This window comes from Vipera ursinii (genome assembly GCF_947247035.1).
Source record: "Vipera ursinii genome assembly, chromosome: 3".
Taxonomy (NCBI): domain Eukaryota; kingdom Metazoa; phylum Chordata; class Lepidosauria; order Squamata; family Viperidae; genus Vipera; species Vipera ursinii.
The window spans coordinates 21,154,196-21,176,669 of NC_139516.1; the positions used below are offsets into that span (position 1 = coordinate 21,154,196).

General features: G+C 43.9%; 1 protein-coding gene across 1 annotated transcript; it reads right to left on the reverse strand.

Annotated features, from left to right (window-relative positions):
- Positions 1 to 1,750: 1,750 nt before the first annotated feature.
- Positions 1,751 to 21,581, reverse strand: LOC310638803 (somatomedin-B and thrombospondin type-1 domain-containing protein-like). Its single transcript, XM_083360153.1, has 6 exons — positions 21,474 to 21,581; positions 20,572 to 21,054; positions 16,221 to 16,415; positions 13,666 to 13,744; positions 11,458 to 11,634; positions 1,751 to 2,925 (listed from the first exon to the last, which is right to left on the reverse strand). Exons 2-6 carry the CDS (start codon positions 20,975 to 20,977, stop codon positions 2,808 to 2,810), a joined length of 975 nt encoding a protein of 324 aa, XP_083216279.1. The 5' UTR covers positions 20,978 to 21,054; positions 21,474 to 21,581; the 3' UTR covers positions 1,751 to 2,807.
- Positions 21,582 to 22,474: the final 893 nt, after the last annotated feature.

The following is a 22,474-nucleotide window of genomic DNA, read 5'->3' on the forward strand; positions in this document are numbered from 1 at the left end:
CCAGATAAATAAAATTGGTATACATTTATATTCAATTGTTTTAGTAATCACTGTTTAGATTCTAATTTTCCATTGGGGAGTAAATTACTGAAACATATGGTGGTTTCCACTTTTAACAGTATTGAAGATTCTGATCATTTAGATCTATTTGTATCTGGTTTCTATTTGGCAGATGGAATCAGCTTTAATCACTCTGAAAAATTATTAATGCTGTAGAATAAATCATGCCACTCTGCTACGTTTCCTACACTTCTCAGGCACTTTCAATATAATCAGGTACAATGTCCCTCTGGTTGAATTCTGGTTGAATTTGGAAGGCACAGTATTAGAGTATAGCACTAGCACTTAGCAATAGCATTTAGACTTATATACCACTTCATAATGCTTTACAGCACTCTCTAAGTGGTTTACAAAGTCAGCATATTGCCCCCCAACAATGTGGGTCCTTCATTTTATTGATCTCGGAAAGGTGGAAGATTGAGTCAATCTTAAGCCGGTCAGGATCGAACTCCTGACAGTGGGCAGAGTCAGACTGCCATACTGCATTATAACTACGGTGCCGCAGATTATATATAGGAAACCATTTTAACTGGAGAAAAGTGGCAAGAAACCTCAATCAAACAAAAACCGCATAATGTTATCATCATTTAATTCTGGGAGCCTTGGCCAGTTTATGTTTTGACTGAGTAAACCTACTCAAATATTACTAACATAGGCAGTTGTCTATATAAAGCACTTCACTCACACACACACAAATCAAGTTTCAAGTTTCTTAAGCTCTCCAGTCTGATATTGTCATAATTTTAAATGGGAATCGTCAACTTCTTTCAGGGAGGTTGCTCTGTCCCGGAGCCCTTGGAGAGATACTGCAGCCATGGGTGATGACACCGAGGAACTCATTGCATCCCTTAAGCCCCTCTTTGTAAGCCAAAAAGATCTCAACATATAGTCCAATTTATCTGCAGCCTAATTGCCGCATCCCTGACCTAGAGCAGAGCTCCCCAACCTTTCCAGCCTGGAAGGAAAGGGAGGAGCAGTGCAATGTACACAAGCATGGCACAGGCAAACGGGCACATGCAGAGCAGCAGCAATAGCACACGTGTATGCGCAAGCAGGCCATGTGTGCCCAGTGGCACGCTAGTGCCTGCGCGCATGCACAACTTGCCCACTGGCACTGGCACAAATGGGCCGCTGACACCCGCATGCATGTGCAAACAGGCCACTGCATGATGCTGGTGGCAGTGCTAATGCACCTGCACATGTGAAAACAGGGCTGCTAGCACCTGCACGGAGGCCCTACCATGAGTGGGGAACTCTCCAGCTATTCCTGCAGCCCGGTGGCCAAGAGGCCATGGCCCAGAATGGGGCCATAAACCATAGGTTGGGGGCCCCTGCCCTAGAGCATCCCTGCATGTCAATGAGTGAAAAGTCAAGCTAGTCCAGAGACATCTGAGATCTACCTTGATCAGAAAAATCAAAAGGTATCTTATTTTCTAATTCATCAAAATCAAAGGAAGACACAGGGAGGCGTAGAAATACAATAAACAAAGATCCATTAAACAAGAATATCCATGATAGGGCTTCCAGTGGAAGAAACTTTGAAGAGGAAGTGCATCTGCAGATTAGTCATTCTTGTATGCAATTTTCCTAATATAAATTGCCTCCCTAAAGCAGCCATTAACCTTGTAGGAGCCCCATCAAACATTACTGTCCAAGAACCAATATTTCTTTGGCCTTTTGTTTTGGGCAGAAACTTAAGGAAAGAGAACCAGTATGGTAAGGAATGAAAAACCAACCAGCATTAACTTCCAGTTTCACAAATGAAGCAGATGACTTACAGGATATACAGGATTATACATGATTAACTCAGATAGTCAGTTCAGTTGAATACATGCAGAACAATTATGACATTCTATATAAAGGTACAAACCCTGAAATTATGCCTGGTGCAAATTGTATGAAAAAATGGATACTGGAACTACAGTACAAATTTATTTTGCTTGCTACTGCAATTTAAATATAAAAGAGGACTGTCTATGAAACCAAATGTTACATGCCTGCAAATTATATCCAACAATTTACAACTTCCATGTTTCAGCAGGCATTAAAAGTTCCAAGTATAACTTGGCAGCAGCCATAAAATCTAAAAACTTGCTTTTGAAATATAAGGCAAGGAGATTCTTGCAAAGCTGAGTTCTGTGATCAGTATCATATCAGTGCTTTATGTCTGCACATATGGAAACCATCCTGTACTAATTATGAGAAATGTTACCAAAATTCCCTAAGTTCAGGCTTTGATATAAGATTTAGGAAACTATAAAAGGATGGACAAAGAGCAGAAAGATTGGATCACTTTTGCTCCTCTTTGACTGTCTCCAGCTTCACTGCAGCTGTCTTAGGCAGATAAGCTTTGTCGAAATGCAAGAAGCGATAAACTCAGAAAGAGAACTTGGAGAGCAATATGTGAACACTACCTCATCTTGAAATATTTTAATTTTCAGAGGCAACTGCTTCATGCATTTTCAGGTTGATCCAAATTGAGCACTGACAAGGTTATCCATCTGTATTCAACCGAATCTGCCTTCAGATCAAAGCCTTACAATCCTGGGTCTCCTTTGCAGTGCTTCCTCTTTAAACTCTGCTATTCAATATACTTTGGAATATAAAATATAGGGATGAGAGGTAGGGCTTCAGACATTGGCAGAAGGTTGAAAAGTCCATGCAGCAGGTTGCATCTTATTCCCTGAATTTCTGTAAATGAGGACTACAGTAGTGCGGAAAACAATGTTGGTGGCATTAAATGGAAGTCAGATGAACAAGAAGCTGTGAACCGAAGGACAGGTGCAAGTATCCCGCTGGCGAACCCTCTTCCAAGTTCCTCTACATCTTGGATTCCCCACAGCTTGCCAGTACAGTAGCTGGTTCCTGTAAAGCAAAACAAGGCATGCCATGAAGTGGTATTTCCATATCTCCAAGCATAGAAAGATAAAGGGGGCATGAATACCAGGGAGCAACTGCCAACAAGAGCAGAAAGTAGTAGGCTTGATATGACTTGATATAAAGCAACTTTATTGTTTTATATGCAACAGTGTACATCAATGTTTCGCAACCTTGGCAACTTTAAGATGGGTAGACTTCAACTGTGCTGGCTGGGGAATTCTGGGAGTTGAAGTCCACCCATCTTAAAGTTGCCAAGGTTGAGAAACATTTGTGTACATGACTGTCCTTTCTTGAGTTAAGGATTCTGAATCAGATCCTTTATATTCCTAGCAACACAGAAACTTTTGAGACCCAATGGCAGAAATATGCGATGAAGAAATGTTGGATGCAAAACTAATTTTTCTTTGACCCTACTTTAACAAGTTAGTATGTGCAGGATGGCTTTCAATCTGTTGCAAATCTGAATAGAGATGATGGCAGGTTATTCTTAGACAAGCATTTCCTTCCTTCCTTCTTTCCCCAGCTACATGCACTGTTGCAAACCTGCATTCCATAACTGCCATATCTTCCTGCAAATCCTAAGGAACAGCTAATCCTTGCAAAGCACAAGGCACTGGCTTTTCTAACAGTTTCCAACACATGCTTTTTGTAAATGTCAGTAGTGCTTAATCAGGCCTGAGCCTTCCAGTAGTTTTTCATTAAAAAAAACACTCTAAATTTTACTTCATCTTTTTTAAAGGCTGCCTTTTTAAGTACCAGTTGAACACCCAAAGATGGATAGTGTACAAATTGATTGCAGCTTTTAGAATCTATTTATTAAGCACATATGTACTGAATAAATTGATAAGGTACAAAATGGACTTAAGAGTCAATTTGTCCAAGACACTAAAAATGTGAAGCATCTATGTGGTGCTACTACACTGAAAGGGTATTTATTTCTGCAAACCATGGATTTCTCCAAAATGTTTTTTGGCTCCAGTCCTATTCCCATTCATCACCTAAGTTTGCTATTAAAAAGGAAGAGGAAGTCTCACAGCCATTCTATCCTTTCACAGAATTCTTTGAATAGATGAATGATCTTCAGAATAATCTTCTCTCTTGCCCTCCATTCTAAAGATTTTTCTCAACTGTTCTATCTTTTCAAGTGATCATGGCAGACAGATCTCCATGTCACCATTTCCCCCAGTAGTTTTGATCAATGTCTCAAAGTCTATTTCAGGAAGAAACAAGGAGGAAAGGAATATTGACAGATGGTTCCAGTTGCACCAAATAAGACCTCACGAGACATTCCAGACATGGCTCAGCTGATTCAACAAAATACTGCAGCTATGCTCGCGTGTGAATTGAATTAGTTGACATCCTGAAGCCATGAAGCCACCTTCATAACTGAGAAACCATATTCTTGGAGACTGGTGGTTCAACAATAAAACACTTTCTTTCTTGTTTGTTTGTTTGTTTGTTTGTTTGTTTTTAGGGAACAAAAGAGGAACAGTATCCAAACAGCAAAAAAATAATGATCTTTGAATGTTTGTTTGCCTCATAGAAAAAGGACAATAAAAAATTATGGGAATAATTAAAGGATGCATAATCTGTGCTTCTATGTCTGCATCTGAGTGACCTTATGTGTGGTCTTTAGACTCTGCCAAAACTGTCCTCAAATTCATATTTATATATTTAATTTAATTTAATTTAATAATATTTCTATACCGCCCTTCTCCCTGAGGACTCAGGGCGGTTCACAGGGCAAAAGTAGAATACAAAATACAAACATTAAAAAGAAATTAAATGATTGCCCAAGTTTAAAACAATTGATATACAATTATAAAACCCCAAAGATAAAATTAAGAATACAAAAAATAAAAAACCCCACCAATCCCCATCAGGCTAGGCCGGCTTGTACAAACAAAAACGTCTTGAGATCGCGACGAAAGGAGCGAAGATCGGGCGCCATCCGGAGCTCTACCGGTAACTGATTCCACAGCTCCGGAGCGCCCACAGAGAAGGATCTCCCCCTGGGGGCCACCAATCGACATTCTCTGATCGGTGGCACCCTGAGGAGGCCCTCTCTGTGGGAACGCACAGGGCGCAGGGAGCTTGATGCCGGCAGCAGATGTTCCCTGAGGTACTCCGGCCCCATGCCATGGAGAGCTTTGAACACCATTACTAGTACCTTGAATCTCACCCGGAAGGCAACTGGTAACCAATGCAGCTCACGGAGCAAAGGTGTAACGTGGGAGTATCGGGAGACTCCCAACACAACTCTCGCGGCTGCATTCTGTACCAGTTGGAGCTTCCGGGTGGTCCTCAAGGGCAGCCCCATGTAGAGAGCGTTGCAATAGTCCAGACGAGAGGCCACGAGCGCATGAGTGACCGTGCATAAATCATCCCGGCTAAGATAGGGCCGCAACTGGCGCACCAGGCGAACCTGGGCGAAAGCCCCCCTAGTCACAGCACCTATATGGTCTTCCAAAGTGAGCCGTGAACCTAGGAGGACTCCCAAGTTGTGAGCCCTATCTACGGGGGGTAATAGTTCACCCCCCCATAGCAAGAGGTGGAATATCCGAATAAACCCGGGATGAAGGTATGCAAAGCCACTCAGTCTTGTCGGGGTTGAGTTGAAGTCTGTTCCTCCCCATCCAGACCCGAACCGCCTCCAGGCAACGGGACATCACGTTGAGGGCATCACTGGGGTGGTTTGGGGTCGAAAGGAAAAGTTGGGTATCATCAGCATACTGATGATACCCAACTCCAAAACCACGAATGATCTCACCCAGCGGTTTCATGTAGATGTTGAACAGGAGAGGTGAGAGGACCGACCCCTGAGGAACTCCACAAACGAGAGACCTCGCGGTCGACCTCTGCCCCCCTGCCAACACCGACTGCGAACGTCCCTGGAGATAGGAGGAGAACCACTGTAAGACCGTGCCTCCCACTCCCAATCCCCTGAGACGCCGTAGCAAGATACCATGGTCGATGGTATCGAAAGCCGCTGAGAGGTCTAATAGGACTAGAACAGAGGAATATCCCCTGTCCCGAGCCCTCCAGAGATCATTCACCAGCGCGACCAATGCCGTCTCCGTGCTGTGCCCGGGCCTGAAACCCGATTGGTACGGGTCTAGATAATCCGCTTCATCCAGGACCAGAGGGAGCTGATGTGCCACCACACTCTCAACAACCTTCGCAAGAAAGCGAAGGTTGGAGACAGGACGGAAGTTATTCAATACAGCTGGGTCCAAGGCAGGCTTCTTGAGGAGGGGCCTCACCACCGCCTCTTTCAAGATGGCGGGGAAGCTACCCTCGTTCAAAGAAGCCGATATAACTGCCTGGAACCAGCTGCGTGTCCTCTCCCGGGCTGCATAAACCAGCCAGGAAGGGCACGGGTCCAATAAACATGTGGTGGTACTCAGCCTCCCCATGATCCTGTCCACTTCCTCCGGAGTCACAGAATCAAACTCATCCCAGGTGGTATCGACAAGACCGCCCGTGTCCTGATCGCCAGACTCTGCCCAGAGTCCAGACCGGTCCGAATCCGAGCGATTTTGTCCGACAGATGCTGGTTAAACTCCTCGGCACGACCCTGCAAGGGGTCCTCCCTCACCTCCTGATTTAGGAGGGAGCGAGTCACCCTGAACAGGGCGGCCGGGCGATTATCTGCAGACGCGATAAGGGTGGCGAAGTGGTTAGACCTCGCCTCCCTTATCGCAGCGAGATAAGACCTAATGTGGGCTCTTAGTCGCAATCGGTCGGATTCGGATCGGCTGGATCTCCAACCGCTCTCTAGGCCCCGTCTCCGACGCTTCATCTCCCGGAGCTCCGCAGAGAACCATGGAGCTCGACGGGATCTGCACTGGGTCAGGGGCCGCAGGGGTACAACTCGGTCAAGAGCCTCAGTGGCCGTCCTTTCCCAGGCTTCCACTAAGGCATCTGCCGAGCTGTGAGCAAGGGAGGCAGGTGGGGACCCCAGCGCCGCCTGGAACCTCTGGGGATCCATTAAGCGTCTGGGGCGGTACCATTTAATTGGTTCCATACACCCACGGCGGGGGGTGGCAAAACGGAAGACCAGCTGCAGGAGATGATGATCGGTCCATGACAGGGGCATAATAATTGGAGAGCCCCCACCAAGATCATCTAACCACCGTCCAGATAAGAAAACTAAGTCAAGGGTGTGGCCTCCCTCATGAGTCGGTCCCAAAATTACTTGCGTCAGGTCCATGGCCGTCATGGAAGCCATGAACTCCCGAGCCAACTCAGATGATCCTCCCAGCGATGGTAGATTGAAGTCCCCCAAAACTATAAGTTTCGGGAACTCAATCACCAGCCCAGAGAGGACATCGAGCAGCTCAGGCAGGGCTGCTGCTGCGTGACTAGGCGAAAGGTACACCAGCAGCAAGCCCAACTGCGCACCAGGGCCGCATCTCAGAAAGAGAGACTCACACCCGACTATCTGAGGAATGGTGGCCTCCCGCGGACACAAGGTCTCCCTCATAACAACAGCCACACCCCCACCCCTACCCTGAGCCCGAGGCCGGTGCAGCACCCGGAAACCTGGTGGGCAAAGGTCAACCAGAGGAATCCCGCCCTCTGGGCCCAACCAAGTCTCCGTGATGCAAGCCAGGTCCGCCTGCTCACCCTCGACCAAGTCGCGGACGAGAGGAGCCTTATTAGCGACAGACCTGGCATTCAAGTACACCAGCCGGAGCTCGGGAGGCTGCACACCCTCACTCCCGGGACCTTGGGGCAGAGCCAGAGGGTCGGAGTGCCCCACCGCTTGTAAGCAGCGGAGAGGCCTTCCCTGAGATCGATACGGCCCTCTGCTCCTACATCTGCTGCCATTCCCTGATGTCGTGGGAATAGGTAACCCCACGACCAGCCCTGAAGCCCCGGAGGCAACCGACCCCCGCTCCTCCTAAACGTAATTAAATCACATTTATTTATTTTGTCCTGACTCATCTGGAACATGGTGCCCAATAGAGTAATTAGAGGCCCAATAGAGTAATTAGAGGCCTATGACCTTCAATCTGAAAAAATAGCACATTCCTGGTATAAAGACTTTGAATTCAAGGAAGAAAGGAAGACTGAGGAGAAAGGGGATATTCCAATTTTCCTCAGTCACTGCACATTCAAGATATTGGTGATCTTCAATTCCTAGAATTCCCAACCTGCACAGCTGTTACTGATATTTCTGGGAGTTGAAGTTCACACACATCTGGAAGACACCTAGACTAGGAGATATTGGTCCACAGTCTTCAGACATTCTAGTTACAAACAAAAGTACAAATAACAAAGAACATAAAGCCATTAAACGGAATGAAGTAATTCAGAAATTTGTTTCTCTTTCAAAGTTGTTCAGATGATTAGAAATTGACCGTGGTGGGAAAACTTGACCTTAATTAAAAAGTCAGGTGTTTAATTTGAAAGACTGCTTCTCACATGAACTCTTAAATCAGACATGTCAAAAACAAGGCCCGGGGGCCGGATCCGGCCTGCGAAGTGGTTTCATGTGGCCTGCGAAGACATCCTGGAAACAGTGAGGGAACGGCCCCCATAGCCTTGGCCCTGGCCCAGAGACCCTGAGATCTGTCCCACTCCTACTCAGGCCCCCATAGGCACCCTTGATGCGAACGATGTAGAGCTGGCCACACCCACCCAGTAGGCCATATGCACTCTAGCCACGCCCACCCAGTAGGCCACGCCCACCGTGGCCATACCCACCCGGCCCCCTGAGGGCAACTGCAATGCTGATGCGGCCCTCAATGAAATTGAGTTTGACACCCCTGTCTTAAATGATCAAAGTTCATTTTCAGATCATCATTTAGGCCAATAGGGTTGCTGCCACAAAGAATTGCAAACTGTAAAAAGACAAGAGCAGAAGAAGAAACAGAAGCCGACTTGTTCTAAGTTTTGTTTTAAAATTTTAGACACTTACCTTTCTAAAGGCTAGTAGAGGGTCCAGCAATTACAACCAACGTTTGGTCTTTCTTTCCCACTACCCTTCCCCATCCATTCTACTATGTACGATCTCTAGTTCTGGAGTTGTACTTATAATGAGCAGGAATCTACAGAAAGGCATAAGAAGGATCCATGGCTGGTCCAAGTGCTTAATGGTGGGCAGACCACCAGGGAAAAGAATGGATCACTGAAGGCAAGGGAGGCTACGGTTATCATGGTGGAAGGGAATGGTGGCTACATGGTATCTGTTAAGGCACCAGAGCTTACTGGCGAGAATCGTGAGCTTTGAGAGACCCCCCATTTGATCTTCCACAACATTAATATTTCTCTGACAAAATCACCAAAGGAAAAAAAAAAGGTAAAGGAGAGGAAAACTGCTGTCACCACAGTCCTGGGACGAGTGGCTCAGAGGCCAGATGGGAGAGGATAGTCCTACAGTGGGCCAATTGAAGGCCAGCATTTCATTGACCCCTCCCCCATCTCCATGCAACCTAGATTGTCTTCACTGGATTGTCTTCACTTCCATGTAAAACAACACTTTCATGCCAGATCACCTTCCGCCTGCCTCAGCTGAGGCCTGGCATCAAGATGGAGAGTCCATTGTAAGGACATATCCTCAGTAAACAGTATGTTTCATCTTCAAGCCAGAGAAAGGAAGCTGTATGGATGAGACTTTAGTTCATCAAGAAAGAGCTGGCACAAAGTCCCAATCTGTATACACAAAAAAAGTACCAGCAGGTTTACCTAAATATTTCAAACACCGTGGAGGAAAGACAGTACAAACCAATAAGAAATATAAACATGCTTGAAAATTTTGATTGGTACATGTTATTAAAATAATTTCTGCTTCCAAAAGTAACAGAGAGATACAAGCATAGCTGTCCCTTCATTCCTGCCCATTTTCAATTTTTCTAATTAGTTGCTTAATTTGTTTTATCAAAATTCATGCAACAGATTTACCTAACTTGGTCCTCTTCAGATGTGTAAGACTACAATTCCCAGAATTCCCAGTTGGAGTGGCCAAAATCTCAGCTTAACAAAAGTACTCTTTATGATAATTAAGAGGCAAGATTCACTCATGCTTGAAGACATCCCCAGATGGAACAAATGAAATATGATAATCATGCATTTATGGACGTTTGAGACCTTCTCTTAACAGCTTGAAGTTCTCCATTTTCAGTTTCACTTTATCTCATACATTTATTTCTGGTTTTCTGGGCAGAACAAAATTATATCAGGCTTTAAGTTTGATTTGCATTTTTACTATATTTTATAGCTTCAGTTGACAGTTATAATGCTTGCTGCTATTGTGCTCTATCGAAATAATTTTGCAGCTGTATGCTGAAAACAGTGGAGGGCATGCAGAAAATACTTAATCTTCTTAATACCATAAATAAATTATACCTGATGGGCTTTAAAAATAGTTTTCCACTAAACACTACATCTATTGCTTCTAATAAACATATTTTATGTATAAAGCAAAATTTATTTCAAGTCCTGAAACAAGGCAGTTTGAGTTCATTAGCAGTGAAAGTCAAGAGGGAATTAGGCAGTTGATTGTTGTACATTATGGACTACTATAGATGAGAACTTAGCAATAGTGTTCTCCAGGAGACAAGGGGTCCACTGTACTGCTAGTAATTTATGTCATTAAGGGATGAAGACTTAAAGTGAGATGTCGCATGGCTGCAATCTTGACTGTCCCAATTGTTAACTGAGAAGTGCACTTTGCTAAATAAGTACTGGTCTTGGTCTCTCTCAGCTTGAGCCTTAGTAAGATAAGGGGCTGCCTCCAACTTCCCCCACTCACCTATTTCCCTTCTGCCTCTGGCCAGAATCGTGCAGCTCTGGGGGTGCCTTGCCATGCCCTAGGAAGCTACAGCCACAACAGCCTCATCCATGGTCACCCTCATCACCCTGCACTCTGCCATCCCAGTTGACCTTTGCTGTCTTCTGGCTCCCTTGCTGTCTTCTTGTGGCAAGCCCAATTCACAAGAACATGTTATTAATAGCTGCTATATTGGATATCAATGGAGGTGGGGAGATTAAAAAAAATTAAAATGGTGGCCACAATCAAAGCCTCATTTGTTTTTTACATGTGTAAAGCATGTCTATAAGGAGTGAAGCTTGGATTGCATGGTTCTTTCTCAACAAATGTTGACCTCTGCAACAGATGCCCTGGCAGCTGCTGCTGCAGCAACACCTAATGACATGAGTTGTTCATCACATCTACAGAGTCCTCTCACATCAACACAGATACATTGCTTCATTGGTATCAAGACCAAGGAATCTGCCATCCAATGTAGGTTAAACAGGTTTTGCTTTTGCATGTATGAACAAGCCTATATTATAGCATGGGTAGACTAAACAAATTTAATACTTTTTCTGTGATAGCAGCTTCAAAGCTCCAGCACAGAGCCATGGGATATGTGCAACAACAATCTCTCTAACAGTTACCCAAGACTTTTCATTCTCAGTCTTATAGTATTTTTTTTCTTGCAGTGACATGAACTTAAAATGATCCAGTACACATTTCCCCACTAAGCAAAAAACATAATTGATTCTTACTTCTTGGCTCCGCTCCCATCCCCAGAGCAGTGTAGACTCTTCTGATCTAGGGCTGGATGTTGACATTCCACACACACTGTGTGTCCTTCACTGAGATACTTCATCCAATGAGTGTAGGAACTGTTCCCATTCAGGCAGCCTTTTGTGATGGCCATGAGCTGGAACTCAACACAATACCTGTCATAGAAGAGATCAAAGAAGGGGCAATGTGGAAGCCAGAATGCCTCTTCATCTCATCCAGCCAACCTTGTCTGGACTCAGGAGTTAAGCAAGATTAGGATGTAAACCCTTGGAGGAGATAAAACCAGGGAATTGTAAGGTTGAAGAGTAGGCTGGGATCTGGAAAAAAATATCCCTAAAGAAGATATTGGCAGAGCAGATTTTTAGGGTTGTCAAGAAAACTGCATGACATGTTCATGTGGTCACCGGGAAACCAGGACATATTTAGTTTTATGCTATTCCAGTTATTGATGAACATAATAGGAGAAATTCCCTACTACTTCCTAGTAGTAACTGGTTGCCCTTGTGAGAAAAAAAATGAAAGACTAAAGAAGTCTTGAATTTGATCCCCAAGACTTTTGTTCCTCAGTAAATCTCACTACATTCAATGAAATTCAGCACAAGAAAAATGTATAATGGGTTGCAATCTTTGACCTAATTCACACAACTAGTAAAGTTGCTTCTAAATGTTGAAGAAAAATGTTTGAAGAAAAACTATGCACATAAAAAATATAGACTACCGAGTTTTGCATACTTTCCCCAACACTTTTTCTTCTGTGTGCATGTGCCATGTAATCCTTCTCATTCACTTTTGCCCTGCAAAGATAAAAACTAAGGACCACTTTACTTCCAGCTCTGCTTCCTATATCAATGTCATGTACTAGATGATAAAGGGATTTTTACTGGTGGATCCTATATTTAAAGTCTTCTTTCCAGTTGCCAGGGATCTACAACCATTTTCACCTTTTCCAGTAACATACCTATATAGTAAGCAGGGCTAGGTTAATTTTATTTTATTTTTCATTAAAGTAAAGGTAAATGTTCCCCCGCACAAGCGTGCTAGTAGTTTCCAACTCTAGGGGCCGGTGCTCATCTCTGTTTCAAAGCTCAAGAGCCAGCGCTTGTCCGAGGACGTCTCCGTGGTCATGTGGCCGACATAACTAGACACCAAAGGTGCACGGAACGCTGTTACCTTCCCACCATAGTGGTCCCTATTTTTCTACTTGCATTTTTACGTGCTTTCGAACTGCTAGGTTGGCAGAAGCTGGGACGAATAACAGGCGCTCACTCTGTTATGCGGCACTTGGGATTCAACCCGCCAAACTGCCGACCTTCTGATCGACAAGCTCAGCGTCCTAACCCACTGAGCCACCGCGTCCCTATAATTCCTTTGTTTCAGGGTGGAGTCAGGGCAACTGAATGGAGCTGAGCATTTACTGACACCTACATAGAGTTTGTAGCAGATATTTACTTTTTGCACCCTGATAGAGAAACATCTGCCGCTGCCTAGGATTGAACTCTCAACCTTCCGAGTGGGAGGTAAACATCTTCATCTCTAGGCCACTGCACTGCTCTTTCATTTAAATTTTAATAATGACTGAAAATTATGCCATACTGGTCATTAAATTTTCATTTAAATTTTAATAATGACTGAAAATTATGCCATACTGGTCATTAAGCAGTTTGCATGATTTTATGACTTTTTTGCGGTAGTTGTTAAGTGAACACAGCAGTCATTTAGCAAATCCATTGTCCTCCATGAGTGGTTTTTGCCAGAAACAAAAAGTAAACTGGTTTCTGGCAAAAAGATCATAAATCATGATCAGATGATTACAGGATGCTGCAGTCATAAATGAGGGCCAGTTGCCAAGCAACCAGATTGTGATTACAGGACAGGAGGGGGGAGGGAACAGCAGTTATTGGAACTTCAAATTCATGTTGTAAGTAGCCCATTGTAACTTGGATTAGTTGCTAAGCAACTGTAAATTGTAAATCAAGGAATACCTGTTAGTAGAAGAGAGGGGACTGAGAAGACAAGATTTGCTGGGCTGGATTTAGGGTTAGGAACATGCACTTAAGACTATAAAGTCTCTCAGTATTGAGATTGTTAGCTACAGTACTATCATTCACCATGCAGTTCAATGAGACTAAAGGAGGCCAAACAATAGGACTGGTAATAGATTTTCAGTGCTGAAATATAGAACTTACCCAACTCTTTGTCTCCCGCTGAGCACAGCACGCTTTCTCCTTGCCTTCCCATAGCCTCCAGTGGTTATTAATGCTGGTACTGATTACATGAAGGGGAGGAATAAAAACCACAACAACCACAGTCAGTGAAAACTGCGCCCTAAAACTCACTGACATCAGCAGAATAACCAAGACTGGGATGGAGTTTTTAATGCCTTGTTTTTGTTTGCAAGTGGGAAACCAAGATAAATTTTCTCCCACAGTTCCTGATCACAAATAATTATTCATCAACTGTAGAATCGGGAAATCTTCATCCCTTTTCTTTCTTTTTGGAACAGGCTTACTTATTATCATTCTAGAAGGAAGTTATTTTAATAATCCACCATAGTTCGGTAGAAATACAATCCATTGGAACGGTTCACCAGTCCATAAATTTTATTTGGGTCTCAACCGTGTTTTTGTTTTTTTTAAGGAAAAAATAGTGTCAGAATCCATTTATATCATATTCATAAATGTATGTTTAAAATGTTGTTCCTGGATTCTGCCATCTCCCGAGGAGGAGGGAACGAATGTGTATTGAGCCTGTATTAGGCATTTCAAAGGAAAAGAGAAGCCTTTTGAACTGGGGGAACAAAAGGGAGGGTTTAGGGTAGGTAGCATCTGGCTTGTGTCAAGGAAGAGAGCAATAAACATAAAAGGTCCTAAGTTCCTTTTTCCCACGAGAGGGAAGATACTGAGGTAAATGATGGGGGACTGACCAAATGGGGTTAAGGGGGGGGTTGAACCAGGAACTCTTTATAAGGTTTTAGTTTGTAGAACAATATTAAGTCCTGTCTTGTATTCCTACAACCAAGCATGTCATAGTAAAGATTCCTTTTGGACTAGATTTGGCTCCAAGAGTTTTGTCTTCCTAAGACATGGTTTGGGGTGGGTCCTGACAAATAGTTCATCTTAACTAATTTAACCTTCTTAACACAGACCAGGAAAAAAGCATTTTTATTGTTTCATATAGCCGTACCTATTTGGACCAGCTTTCACTTGTACAAATTTTTCAGTAAGGGACCCATTTGCTCTTCTTCCTGAGCTAGAGTGTCATGTCATGAATTCTGCTGATACAGAGGTACAATCACCTAACCATTTTCTGACTGGTTTCCTAGGGAATCTCAGTATTCATTGATACTTTAGAAGCCAATTCAAGATTTCATAGCTGTCACGATACAAGTATTTCCATATGCCTGTGATGAGGAACTTGTGCTCCTCCATGTGTTGTGGAACTATAATTCCCAACAGCCTTGAGCTGCAAAGGCAAAGGTGTGATGTAACCATTAATATCTGAAGAGGCATTCTGTCCTGAGCATATGCCATTAGCCCAATATATCTTGCAGAAAATACTCTTGATGTTGATTTTGGACCAAAGTTTCAAAATAGAGTATGGATCCATATCCTTATTATCATAAATCATTATCTGGAAAAATCAGACAGGCAATATACCTTCTACCGCCACAATAATTGTGGAGCTGTTAAACTGGTTTATCCTTTAGAGTTTAATGGATCTCAATGAACACCACAAAAATTGAGAAACTCTAAAGTCCAGCCTGTTCCTTGGTTCATCAAAGAAGTGGAAGTGATAAAATAAATAGCATGAAGTTCAGATGCAGGTGGAAATGATGAATTATGATTACAACCAAATAGGCATAAGGATACAATACCATTCCTACTTTGGTTAATTAATTCATGCCAATATAACATGAATTTCTCAGCATACCTTCTAAAATGCTAGAACAGATCATAAAAATATGTATGAGTTGGAATGTTCCATTAATCATCTAGTCCACACCAGAATGCAATGAATCATCTCTAGCAGGTAATCATTTAACCTCCCTGAAAATGGCCAATGAGGACAAACCAGGGCTGCTCTAGATAAATCATTCCACTACTTAACAGCTCCTATTCTTGGTTTCAGCAGAGGTCTGCTCACTCTTGTGTGAATAACCTTTAAGATATTTAGAGCAGAGCAGCAACTTTGCCTTCACCAGTGACTCTTGATTAGATTCTGCCTGAATTGTTTCTAAGCTTGGTAGGAAAGGATCCATCTACCTGGAGGTTCTTTCTACCTGGTCATAGGGGCCCTTCACAATAATTATGATATTTAGCCCAGAGGTAGCAGGCTGACTCTTGCAGGGCTAACCCCAAAGGCAGTTGCCCTTTGCTGGAAACTAAAGGATAAAGTGAGAACAAAATTATATTTAGTATTGCTTTTTTTATGCTCCCGGGAAAGTCTTGCAATAACAACATGGAAGATAAGTTCCAATTAAAGTAATTATAGAATGGGGACTATAACACTGTCCATGTCATATAAGGACCCCAAAGTTGCCTATGCCCGCTTCTTTATTCCTTCCCAGAGTTGGGCCACGTAATATCCAGCTGTCTCTGTGCTTAGCGGAATCAAAACTGACATTTAGTATTATGCAATATAAAAATAATGGCCATAATAAATATTCCAAAAAAAGATTTACACTGTTGTTGCCCTCTTAAATATACTTAAATGAGGATTTGAACTGTCTTTCCCCACTTACAAATGGAGTCCTTGCACAATGTTCCTTGCTGAGTCCAATACTCCAAACAGCCAGCCTTCTCTTCAAGAGTAGGGCAGGCTTCTCCACCATTTCTGGGCTTCTGGATCACATGTCTCCTCCGGAGGCGGTAGGTTGCCTTGCAGCGTTCAGCACATCCGCTCCATTCACTCCAGTCAGAAACCAGGCAGGAGGCCTCTGCAGAAAGAATAAGAAGTTACTTCTAAAAAGCTGTGATCCATCCTGGGCGGTATCAGCTGAACATCCCAGAAGGAGAATTCAGATCTGAGCATGTCTGGTTTATAGGCTGTCCTCGAGTTCTAACCATTTAGCGATGGTTCAAAGTTGCAACGGCACTGAAAAAAGTGATTTACAATCGGTCCTTGCACTCATAACCATCGCAGCATCCCCACAGTCACATGATCAAATTTGGGCACTTGGCAACCGGCGTATATTTACAATTTTTTGCAGCGTCCCAGGACATGTGATTGTCATTTGCAACCTTCCCAGCCAGCTTCTGACAAGCAAAGTCAATAGGGGAAGCCAGATTTGCTTAACAAATGCATGATCCATTTAATGACTGCAGTTTGTTTAACCACAATGACAAAAAAAGGGTCATAAAACTGGGTGCAACTCATTTAACCACCACCTTGCGTTGCAACAGTAATTCTGGTCACAACTATGGCCATAGATGAAGGGCTGCCTATTATTTAGATAGTATTTTAGAACCAAGGCTTAGTTTACATATTGAGGCTGATAGACTTAATTGCAAACAAAACTTCCAGATGTTACGAAGACTTTCTAAATGTCTCCGTTATGCTAATTTTCTAACTAAAGAGTTTCTTTTACAGGGGGAATATTCATAAATGTGATTTCCCAGCTGCACTATAATCCATGTTCACCTACATGTTTATTACATTTCTATCCCATCTTTTCTGAGTTCAGAGCAGTGCATCACAGGTTTTCCTCCAATTTTATCCCCAAAACAATCATGTGAATAGGAGAAGCTGAAACATAATAATGGGCCCAATGCTATCTAACAAGCTGCAAGATTTTTTATTTTGTATTTTCAACTTTAAGGTTCAAAAATTGATTAGCTTCTCGAAACCCTCCAAGACACAAAGGGGTTTTAGTTAGTGCATGGCACAAATCCAGTCACTGAGATTTGTAAACCAGGGTTTGTTTGTTTTAAAAAATTGTCCCACCTTTCATGCAGGAGCTCAAGGCTTCACACACAACCCTTCCTCCAATCTTCCCCACAAGAACAATTTTTGTGAGGCTGACAGAGTTGTTCTTAGTGCGTATATACCTTAGCTGCAAGGTCATCCTGTTTTGTGGTCACTTAATTCAACAAAGCGTATCAGTACATGATGCCAACAGGGTTTTGTTTCTCAGCTAGCTTGTTTCACAGCCCTGATACTGATTACAGCAGAGAGGGAGTGACTGGACCAAAGTCATCAGCTAGCTTCTGTTGTGGGGATAAATCAGAATTTCAATCTCCTTGCTCCTTCACTGACATCTTATACTCCATTTCATTAGTTCTGATAAAGCAGCCAACTGTGGCTGTCATTAAAACTTGCAGTACATAAGCCATGGCTGTGTTTGCATGTAGTGTATACAGTTTCAGTGTTTTAGAAAGGAAGTAACTTCTGAGTTTTCCTGCTGAACCCAAAGTAAAGCATTTGGCAGTGCTAGCTGAGAAGTCTATAAGTTGCAAACCTAAGTAGAGACAATTGTGAAAACTGGGCTAAATCACTTCGATCTTTAGCAAAGCAAGATGACATGGAATTTCAATGAGTTTGCTTAGAGAATTGCAGAGAGAGAGAAATGAAATATAAAGATCATAGAGTACTTTGCAAACAAACATTCCACTGACCTTTACAAGAAACACAGAGGTCACTGATATTCGACACTATTGCAAATCACTGATCTTATTGTACTCCAAAGATTGTGCAGTACCAACAGAACACCAGAAGATGGCAGTATTAGAGGATACAATACAGTACGTACTTAAATCAACCCTTGATTGGTTATCCAAAATAGACTTTCAATGGTTGTAATAACCAGTTTGGGGAGGAAGAACCATAGAAATTAACTCATTTATAGGTCTGCTGGTACAGAAATCATTTATATCACAAAATGTTTCATGAACTTGTGATGAAGGAGACTACAATTACAGTAGGTGAATTACACAGCCGGATTCTGCATTAAGCATAGCCTGAGGCTTCTTTATTTTTATAGCTTAAACCAGGGGTCGGCAACCTCGGCTCTTTTATGACTCGTGGACTTCAACTCCCAGAATTCCTGAGCCAGCATAGCTGGCTCAGGAATTCTGGGAGTTGAAGTCCACGAGTCATAAAAGAGCCGAGGTTGCCGACCCCTGGCTTAAACCAAGATTTCAGCCCTCATGGCCTTCCCAACTGTAGTACTATCCACACAGAGCAGGCCTATGACTTCCAGAAATCCCAGTAGAATAGAATAGAATAGAATAGAATAGAATAGAATAGAATAGAATAGAATAGAATAGAATAGAATAGAATAGAATAGAATAGAATAGAATGGAATAGAATAGAATAGAATGGAATGGAATGGAATGGAATGGAATGGAATGGAATGGAATGGAATGGAATAGAATAGAATAGAATAGAACAGAACAGAACAGAACAGAACAGAACAGAACAGAATAGAATAGAATAGAATAGAAATCTGGAAGGGACCTTGGAGGTCTTCTAGTCCAGCCCCCTGCTCAAGCAGGAGAACATACTATCTCAGACAAGTGATTGTCTAGTGGTCTCTTCTTAAAAATCTCCAGTGATGGAGCGCCCACAATTTCTGGAGGCAAGCTATTCCACTGGTTAATTGTCCTCACTGTCAGGAAGTTTCTCCTTAATTGCAGGTTGTTTCTCTCTTTGATCAGTTTCCAACCATTGTTTCTCGTCCTTCCCTCTGGTGATCTGGTGAATAACATGACCCCCTCTTCCTTGTGGCAGCCCCTAAAATACTGGAATACTGCTATCATGTCTCCCCTATTTCTTCTTTTCTTTAGACTAGACAAACCCAAGTCCCGCAGCCGTTCTTCATATGTTTTAGTCTCCAGGCCTTTGATCATCTTAGTGCTCTTCTCTGAATTTTTTCCAAATTCTCAACCTCTTTTTTGTGATATGGTGACCAAAACTGGCTGCAGTATTCCAGGTGTGGTCTTACTAGGGTTTTATAAAGCGGTACTAATACTTTGCGTGATCTTGATTGTATGCCTCTGTTTATACAACCCAGGATTGTATTAGCTTTTGGGGCTGCTGCTGCACACTGCTGGCTCATAGTCAAGTGATCATCTTCAAGGCACCAGATTGGAAGGCTGTCCTAAAGAGCAGCTTCAATAATTATTTTCAGGCTAAGCATTTCCCTCTGGGCTGGGGATAATGGGAGTTGCAAAACTTTTCTGGAGGGCACCAGAAAATGAGACAAATGCTTTGAAGCTAGAGACATTAATATCAATGGAAAAAATAAAATACTGGATAGAGTAAAGGAAGGCAAAAGAAATATATACAGATAGTATTTGACTTATGATCACAACTGAGCCCAAAATTTCCACTGCTTAGCAAGACAGTTATTAAGTGAGTTTTGTCCCATTTTATGACCTTTCTTGTCACAGTTGCTGCCAAGCCAAGATTGCTCTAAAGCTAAATGCATTCTAATGTGGCCATCAAACGTGAAGACCTGTGGAGTAAAATTCCAGTAAAAGCTTGAATGTCTCTGTACTGCCTTCGAATAAATGTTAGCTTCTGGCAACTGCCTAGATTAGCCCCTGAAGCTTTTTGGCAATGTACAGGTAGTCCCCGGCTTACAACCATTTGTTTCGTGACCGTTCAAAGTTACAATGCTACTGAAAAAAGTGACTTACAACTGGTCCTCCGTGGTCACGGTTGAGTATTAAACACTCTAGGAAGGCACAACTGAAAATCTCCCATTTTTAACCAAGGAACCAGTGGGCACTGCATGACAAAAGAAACTGGATCTCTAAGCATAAGCTGTTGCCTACTTCAGTCGCCCCCAATCCTCACCCGGCTGCTCCCTTTGTATGGCGACTGTGAGGTTCCAACATTGCAAAAAAAAAAAAAGTTCACTTTCTGGGAACCGTCAGAACTGGGAAAACTCGCAGAGCTGCCAGGCCACTCGCCAGGGCGCTGGAGTGGAGCCTACAAAGCACAGCAGCTGCTACCCGAGCGCGGGAGAGGAGAAGAAGCCGTGGAGACGAAAGAGCTCCTTAAGCAGGCGGGCGCCAGCCTTTCTCCCTCCAGGCCCGCTCACCTGGCCGGCTCCCTGCCCACCCGAGCCGGGCCGCGCGGGGACTCACCTGGGCAGAAGTGCCGGTAGTCGCTGCAGCAATCCAGGGTGGAAAGGCAAGCCTGGTCGCAGTAGCAGAGCCCGTAGGATCCGTCGGGTCGCCAACCGGCGCTCGCGCACTCCAGGCTCCTGCCCGCGCAGCAGCGTCCCAGCTCAGCACAGCCGCCCGCCGCTCCCGCCGCGGCCAGCAGGGCGGAGAAGAGCAGCGCGCCCGCCAGGCTCCGAGGGCCGCAGGTAACCGGCATGGCTGGCCCGGCCGTTTGGGAAGGGAAGCAAGGGAGAAGACAGCGGGCGCGGGTTGCCTTACAAGGCCGACCCCACCTCGCGCCCTGCTGGCTGAAGCAAGCCGCCCGAAGCCAGAGGTGACGTAAGAGAGGGCGCCCCGGCCCCGCCAAAGAGGAGCGCCCCGGGGCCATTTCTTTCAAGCTGCGAGTCCGCCGGAGGAACGATCATCAGCGCAAAGCAGATTTTCCACGCGTTTCGGGCAGTCAATCTGAAAGCAGCCCCGAAGAAATAAATAAATAAATAATAATAATAATAATAATAATAATAATAATAATAATAATAATAATAATAATAATAATAATAATAATAATAATAATAAATAATAAATAATTAATAATAATAATAATAATAATAATAATAATAATAATAATAATAATAAACAACCACCTTTATTGTCAAAGTACAACATGTGTACATTGAGATTAGCTGAGCCTCCCCCTGTGCTCTCTCCCCCCAACACACAGGGACAACAAACCCTCCATCCCACCACACTGTGTGAACCAACTACACCGCACACCGGCCTCCCGAGTCAATTCTGCGTAAGATTATGTCCCATTTAAAAGCCAGTTTGGAGGGCGCCCGGAGATGCTCTTCCACTCCGCGAGTTCCCCGCGCAACTTTCCGCACCTAGTTGAGGACCCGACCGGGCCACCCAGGAGGAAAAAAAGTCAGGAAGTTGATCTTTGGAGTTCGAAGTCCTCTTTACCCGGCGATTACTGCCGACTTGCCCTCCCCGAGATAGCGGGCGGCATCTCCGCCTATTCTAACCTTCGCGCTTTTTTTCTACCGGATTCAGTTCCAGGCGCGCTTAAAGGAATCGAGTCGGTCGACGCCTTCCAGTCAGCTGGCCTGGCTGGAGTGGAAGGAAGCCGTTACTTCAAAGTAAGGCATGTTTACCAAGGGAGGCAGCGAACTTTGCAGGGATTTTCTTCTGACCTGGGACACAGCCAGGTGAGCCACGTTAAAGGGCTGCCCACTAATTCGAGAGGTCGGCCGAGAAGCGAGCTTCTGTATAGTTGCAGGCACTGGTTGCTGAGCCCTCTGCTCAATAAGGAGGCTGATGAGTAAAGTGCCCTCGACAGTGTTCATCCTGGAGAAGTTAAGGAATGCAACCGGAAGTTTTTGCCAGGCTGTGTTTCCCTTCCAACTGGGAGACGCTCCAACTGTTCTGGATGTGTGAAGAGGAGGCACTGGGTGACTGGGGGCAGGTGTGCTGAAGGTTATGGGCTATTGGACTGTTACCCTGAAGAGTGCTAACCCTTGTGCTTCAAACTAGCCTGCAGAGACATTCGTATGTGGAATGGTGTGAGTGGGTGTGAAACAAGTAAAAAAAAAGTCAGCTACAATCGCATGACAAAAACTCTTGACTCTTATTTATGAGTATCCATGCAAGTAAAAAGAGATGGTTCCCTGAACCTTTCATTATGATTGTTAGCTTGACTGTTTACACACACACACACACACACCCTGCTATCCTGATTGACTGGTTACAGGAATGGAGGAGGCACATGGTGAAGTAGGTGTTGCATGCGCCACCTTAGTGGCGTCCACATTGCTGCATTCTGTGTCAGTTGTAGCTTCTGAATACTCTTCAAGGGTAGCCCCATGTAGACTGCATTGCAGTAATC

What these genes read in the sequence shown, in the direction of transcription:
- LOC310638803 (XM_083360153.1), bottom strand. Translation starts at nt 20,977, where the DNA reads ATGGCCCCGGGGCGCTCCTCTTTGGCGGGGCCGGGGCGCCCTCTCTTA. An exon ending in ATTGTGCAAGGACTCCATTT is followed by an intron (nt 13,745 to 16,220) that starts GTAAGTGGGGAA and finishes TCATGTAATCAG; the next exon opens with TACCAGCATTAATAACCACT. An exon ending in GATGGGAGCGGAGCCAAGAA is followed by an intron (nt 2,926 to 11,457) that starts GTAAGAATCAAT and finishes TTTGCTTTACAG; the next exon opens with GAACCAGCTACTGTACTGGC.